The sequence below is a fragment of the Chrysochloris asiatica genome, unplaced genomic scaffold, assembly GCF_000296735.1.
Source record: "Chrysochloris asiatica unplaced genomic scaffold, ChrAsi1.0 scaffold00304, whole genome shotgun sequence".
Lineage (NCBI taxonomy): Eukaryota > Metazoa > Chordata > Mammalia > Afrosoricida > Chrysochloridae > Chrysochloris > Chrysochloris asiatica.
Window position 1 is genome coordinate 933870 of NW_006408822.1, and position 7158 is coordinate 941027.

Consider the following 7158-nt stretch of genomic DNA (forward strand, 5'->3'; position numbering starts at 1 on the left):
ACCACTACGCTACCAGAGCTCCTAAGGAACTATAAGCAAGAGCCAAATTTTTCTCAAAAATTAATTTGAAGCCCGATCCAGCATATGTTGGAAAGAAAGGGCAGTCAGTCAGTCATGTTGTTGTTAAGTAGAGCATGTTGTTGTTAAGTGCTGTTGAGTTGGTGACTCATGGTGACCCTGTATAGGGTTTCCAAGGAACGACTGGTGAATTTGGATGGCTGACCTTGTGGTTCAAACCGACCTTGCAGTCAGTCTAGCTTTATCCCACAGTGCCACACCAGACTCCATATCAGAGGATTGGGATGTTAATTTTATGTAAGGAAGAATTGTTTTTTAAGTGAATGGTACTAAATCCCACCTTGTTGTTAAGTGCCTTTGAGTCAATTCCAACTCATAGTGACCCTGTGTAGGGTTTTCAAGGAGCAGCTAGTGGGTTTGAACTGTTGTTGAACTGTTAGCAGTCCAATGCTTATCCTAAAACAAAGCATGTAAGATATCCATACAGTATCTTATTCTAAGCAGTATAACTTCCTGGCAGACTCTTAAAGGTTAATGGTGTCCAAGTAGCAGTAAGCAAAGTGACTTGTAAGGTTTGGAGTACAAGATTAACCTCCCTTTGAGCCTAAGTTTCTTCGTATGCAAAGTAATATTAGTACCTACCTTAGAGTTGTGAGGGTTACATTAGAGACTGTATTTATGTTATGTAATACCTGCCACAGAGTACTCAGTCATTTATTATCATATTATTGGAACATGGTGGCTCCATATAATAAGCACTGGATTGTGAACCACAAGGCCACCATATGAGCCCACCAATTGCTCTGTGGGAGAAAGATGAGCCTTTCTGCTCCCATGAAGATTTAAAGCCTTGGAAATGCTATACAGGATGGCTATGAGTCAGAATCGACTCAACACCTAACAACATCATGTTATTACTATTATTATCTCAGATAGTTGCTTGAGATCACTATAATTGCGATTCATCAAGAAGTCTGAATATAACAATAAAAATCAATAAAAGCTAATGAACACTTTTTTTTTTTTTACAAAATTTTAAAAAAGGAATCTGGTATAATTAAAATGAACAGAATATTATACCCATGAGTATCACAGACGTATCCTACAATTTCCCCAAATTGCACTATAGAGTCAACGTAGTCCAATAAAAATCTCAACAGGGTTGCTCTTGGTACTTAAGAAGCAAATTCCAAAGTTTTTATGGCACTGATTACATTCTTTGAGTTGTGCAACCTTTCACTGCTTCATGTGCTTCCTGCCTAACTCACTCTTGAGGAAGACACTGTCAAGAATAACATAACCTACATATACATATTATTTTTTAAAGCCCCAACAAAAATGCATACGCATTTATTTAATTATTCTCATATTGTGATGTCAAGTGCCATCGAGTGGTTATGACTTACAGTGACCCTATAAATGGTTTCCGAGGAGAGACTTGTGAGTTTGAACTGCTGACCTTGAGGTTAGCAGTCCAGTGCTGATCATACAGCTCCACACCAGAATATATACAGATATAGATATAGATTGTAAGTCATGGGAATACTGTAGTTTTGCTCAGACTTTATATATATATATGTTGTTAAGTGCTGTCGAGTCGGATCCGACCCATAGCGACCCTGTACAGGGTTTCTGAGGCTATAAATCTTTACGGGAGCAGAAAGCCTTCCACAGCTGGTAGTTTTGAACTGCTGACGTTAAGGTTCTCAGCCCGATTTGTAACCACTACGCTACCAGAGCCCCAGGATTCCAACCCATAGCAACCCTATATAGGGTTTCAAAGGAGCGGCTCGTGAGCTTAAACAGCCGACCTTGCAGTTCAAACCGACTTACAGCGAATTATATTAACCCACAACACCATACTGGGACTCTCTCTAAATATACACACACACACATGCACACATATGTATACACACATATATATAATTGTTGTTCAGTGCCTTCAAGTGTGTTCTGACTCATAGCGATCCTATATAGAGCTTCCGAGGCTATAAAATCTTTGCAGGAACGGAAAGCCTCATCTTTCTCTTTTACATACATACAATATATATTGTTGTTGTTGTTGTTATATGTGTGTGGATATATATATATTTTAAGTTTGTGGAAATTTCCCATTACCTTTTCATTTCATTTTCCATAAACTTTTTGAAGCCCCCCTCACACAAAATGCCCTAACAGTAATATTGTTGTTGCTCTTAAGTGCCATCAAGTCGACTCCGACTCATAGCAAGCATTTCCATGTGAAAGCAGATTTTATTTTGTGATCATACTTTTAAAGCTAACAACTGTAATATAGAGAGCTTTAAAAGTGTGATCACAAAATAAAATACGCTCCCACATGTAACTGTTGAGGTGTGATTATCCTAGAAGTCATAAAGAAATAATCAGAAGCCTTTACCAACATGTAGAAGCACCTAGAATGTAGACTGACATGTGTAGCATTGTCCTCAATGATGTCTTCATAAATGGTGAACCTCTCTTAGTAAAGTCTGAACAAAACTACAGTATTCCCATGATTTCCATGGAAGGTCCTTTCCTGGAAAATTTGTTAGATGCCTTCAAGTCACTTCTCATAGTGAACTGAACCTGTGTGCAACAGAATGAAACACTGCCTTATTCTGTGCCATCTTCACTGTCCTTATGTTTGAACCCATTGCTGCTGCCACTGTGTCAATCCATTTTGTGGAGGGTCTTCCTCTTTTTCACTGACCTTCCACTATACCAGGCATAAAGTCCTTCTACAGGGACTGGTCCCCTCTGATAACATATCCAAAATACTTGAGGTGAAGTCTCACCATCCTCCCTGCTAAGGAGCGTTCAGACTTTTTTCAAGACAGTTTTGTTTATGTTCATAGTAGCCCATGACACAATATTAATATTCTTCACTAACACCACAATTCAAATGCAGCAATTCTTCTCTGGTCCTCTTAATTCACTGTCCAGCTTTCATGCATGTATAAAGCAATCGAAAATGCCGTGGCTTGGGTCAGGTGCACCTAGTCCTCAAGGTGATATCTTTTGCTTTTTAACACTTTAAAGAGGTCTTTTGCAGATTTGCCTGTAAAATGTAGCACATATTAAAACCATGTTAAAAAATGCTTTGTGCTTATATGTAAAACTGAGGGGCTAGACTCAGCAACTTTTTAAAACTCACATGAGTCAGATGATAACTGCAGACCTACCCACACAAATGTTGCAGGAAGACCAACATGCCTGACTTCTGTCAGTGACACATACCTGTCATGACAATAGAAAGACCCCAGAGAGTGGACCGGTCCCTGTTGGGTTAACAAGAGTTAAGTCACAGGTCTGGCAGAAGTGCGATCATACTGTATTTGTCTTCATAATTTTAAAGTTACTCATTTCACCCAGTCACATGTGGGATACAGAGAGTGATTTAAGACCAGGAGAGTGAGTGAGTGAGTGAGTGAGTGAGTGAGTGAGTGAGTGAGTGAGTGAGTGAGTGTGTGTGTGTGTGTGTGTATGTATGTGTGTGCGTATTAAAATTTTTGTTCTTATCCTTGTTAATTTTCTTCTCTTAGGAATCAAGTCCTAAAAGTTTAGAATTGAATTTGTCTAATGCCAAGTTTTATTTTTCATTTAAGGTTATTTCTGATGCTTGGAAGCTATTCTTTCAGCCACAAAGATGGTAGTAAATCTTTGCCTTCCACAGTTCAGACCAAGAATTCACTGCAACAAGGTAAACTAAACAAATACACATAAATGCAATAAATAAACAATATGTATTTTTTTCTATTTTTTCCCCATTTCCTACCTGTATATGGGGACTTAAATCCAGGCTTCATATATGCTTAAGTATGCACGTGTCAAGCTACTATCTAGACGCATAGCACTTACAAAGTGAGCTCTGACTTGTGTTATGAAGGGTCGTCTTCATTGTTTTCTTCCCTTTTTGATGATAAAATATAATTCCACTCAAAGTCTTTACTAAAGTAGAAATATTCTCTCCCCCCACAGTTGTTCTTGCTAATTTTGAATGCTAGAAATAATTTATATTTGTTATTTGGATTCTTTGTTCTTTATTATGTGAATTATGTACAAAGGAGGATATCTTTCCATAATCCAGAGCTGGGAATAGGGAAACAACAAAGGAAGAATTTAATCCCTCTGTATTTGGAGTTTCTGTACATATATACTGTTTCAGGCTCTCAGATCATTAGGCTAACAATATGCCTACATTGGTTATAGTAAGTGCAGGTTTCCTCCACTGTCTGAAAATAGAGTGCACCTATGAATCCTTTTGTAAACCAAGATAGTGTAAAGAAGCAATTCCCATTTATTTATATGGAAAAATTTTTGAGTTTTCCCAGACCCCAAATCAGCCAACCAAGTCATGCCAAATACTATATACAACCTCAAATTACACTAACATAAAGTGTTCAGACAGTTCAAAGCTATGGCTCTTTGGTGCTGAGGTGCCGACTGTCCTTCCCAGGAAAGGAACTTGGTGACACCACACTCACTGCTCCCTGCAAAACAGGCTTTCGTCTTTTTTTGTCCAAGTGATAGTACTCTTCAGATTCCTTTCGTTAGCAAAAATGAGCTAATGTAGGTCTTTCCTAAAAGTGAAGTTGGGTAAAGCAGTTTCAAAATGTGGAGGACACCGGTATTAAAATATTAAGAGGAGGAAATCACCACTCCCTAAGCACATCCACTTCTAAATTTTCCAGTCATTGTGGTCCTTGTCACTGTGCACACAGTTAGCAAGTTTCATCATTCATAGGCTTACAAGAAGCTTGTTTGCTAAGCCTTCCTAAAAGGAAAGTCATTACTGGTAGGGTGCAAATACAAGACTGAGAAATGTAATGAACATTTTGGTTTTTCCTAAAGCTATGTTTTTATCCTTTAAAGTTAAAAAAAAAAAAAGTATATTTTTATTTTCTCCTCTCAGAGATGTTAGTTTGAAGACCAGATGTTAATTGTTAAATTCATGTTAAATTGAAGGATTGAGTACAATTTTATTGCTCATCTGTTTTTAAGATAGACAGTATTTGGGGACATAACTTAGCCTTTGACCTTATCTTGAGAACCTAAAAAAACACACCGAAAAACTGAGAGGATTACTTTAGTAAAAGAAAGTTTAAATGATGAACTAAAGATTTTTCTTAGAAATAGCAAGTTCTTGAAAAACTGGTTGTCTTTATTTGTACCTCATTGAGTCAATGTATCTCCATTTGTCATTAAACCTAGATATCAGCTGATGGTTATGAAGTAGACAATCTCATCTCTGAAGACCTCACAAAGAGAAGTCGTGGCTTTAGGACAGAGTATTTCATTAAGCCACCAGTCTATGTGACAGTTTCTTTTCCCTTTAATGTGGAAATCTGTAGGATTAACATAGACCTCACAGCTTGGGGAGGCCACAATGTCACTGGCCTGGAAATGTACACGTCTGCCTTATCCAGCACATCTTGGAGCCCCCCTGAGTGCCAGACCCCAGGCCCAGCTGAGCCATCCATCCCTGACAAAGAGGCATTCACCTTGGTAGGCAAAGTCTTGTTGAAAAATCAAAACCAAGTGATGTTTAGCCACCGGGGCTTCAAGGCCAGGCCACCTTTTGGCCCGATGGAAGCCACACTCCCCTCTCCTGCTATTGTGGCCCAAGAGCTCTGGAATAAAGGGGCTCTTTCCCTGAGCCATGTGGCCCATCTCAAGATCTGTATCACCCATGTGACAGGCAGCGGTATTCCGTGCATCAAGCGATTGGAAGTGTGGGGTCAGCCGGCCAAAACTTGCTCCCAAGAGGTAATAGAAAGTGTCTTGCTGGTTGCTTCAGAGAGCCTCCCTCCAGGCTTGGCTCTACAGGCCCCAGCATTGCCCATGGAGAGTGACTGTGACCCTGGTGGCCAGTCTGAGGGCCACCAGGCCTTGTCAAGCCTGCAGAAGCTGGCTGAGGTAATTCGGGATGTGCCTGAGGAGTTCTTGGACCCCATCACCCTGGAAATCATGCCTTGTCCTGTGCTGCTACCCTCAGGCAAGGTCATCGATCAGAGCACACTGGAGAAGTGTAACCGCAGTGAAGCTGCATGGGGCCGGGTGCCCAGCGACCCTTTCACGGGGGTAGCCTTTACTCCACACGCGCAGCCCCTGCCTCACCCGTCCCTAAAGGCCCGGATTGACCATTTCCTGCTCCAGCATTCTGTCCCTGGCTGCCACCTGCTTGGGAGAGCACAGACTGCAGTGGCATTGGCCCCTTCTTCCATTGTTCTGCCTTCTCGAAAAAGGAAGATGGAGCAGGCTGAACAGGCCCTGGACAGTAGCCTTGGCATACATGCTTCCTGCTTTTCTAACACAAGCCCTCTGATCTCACCGACTACCTCAGAGCACACCGCTAAGAAAGTGAGAGCTACCAGTGAGCTTGGCCTGACGCACATGGACTGTTCAACAGGTAATCTCAATGCTACATCCATAGTCATCCCAAATCTTCCCAGGTGGCACTTAGCACTGATGGTTTTGTTGCTTTTTCCTCAGGCTGATACCCATTCTGCTGCTGCTGATTTCACATTGTGGGGCTTTCAGCATTGTCTTCAGACCAGAGATAATCCAGATATCTTGGAGGGGTTGGTGTATGTTCTTCTACTGTTCCAAGACTTGCATCTTTGTTTCTATTCTCCATTCACTACTAGTGCCCCCATGGCTTCTGCCTTCCTCCAGTCTTTTAAGTCCCCTGCCTTCTGCCTTTTAAGTCCCCTGGCCAAGTTAACACTTTACTCTGGCCTCGAATCTCTGGGAGAGCTAGCAGTCTCTCACAGCAGACCTTGTCTTCCTTCCGGTATCCTCTTTACAGTTACTCATGTATCAATGGGCTTCTTTCTCCAGGGAATTGTTTCTAACCTCTATAGAGATGTACTGATACAAGAGACTGAGATGCCATGGACACAATGAAATGTACTTGTAAGGATTTCCTTAGTCTTACTGAAGAGAGAAGACACATTGAAGATGTTGTTATAGTGTGTGGTTACATTGGAACCAGAGCTTACAAACCTGTTCTTTTTGGTTTGATCCCTCTTTTGAGAATTTACTGTCTGACTTACTGAATTAGAATCTACAATTTAACAAGATCCCCAGGTGATTCTTTTTTTTTTTTTTTTAATTTAAGGTTTTTATTGTGGATTGAGT

The 7158-nt window shown here is 40.7% G+C and overlaps 1 protein-coding gene across 2 annotated transcripts in view; it reads left to right on the forward strand.

The window, feature by feature from the left end:
• The first annotated feature begins 3634 nt into the window (after nt 1-3634).
• Nucleotides 3635-7158, forward strand: part of UBOX5 (U-box domain containing 5) — a 33454-nt gene continuing 29930 nt past the window's right edge. For both annotated transcript variants that reach the window (XM_006874830.1, XM_006874831.1), the window contains exons 1-2: nt 3635-3718; nt 5230-6427. In XM_006874830.1, the coding sequence (XP_006874892.1) occupies nt 3665-3718; nt 5230-6427 (1252 nt within the window). In that variant the 5' untranslated portion in view covers nt 3635-3664. The remainder of the gene's footprint in view (nt 3719-5229; nt 6428-7158) is intronic.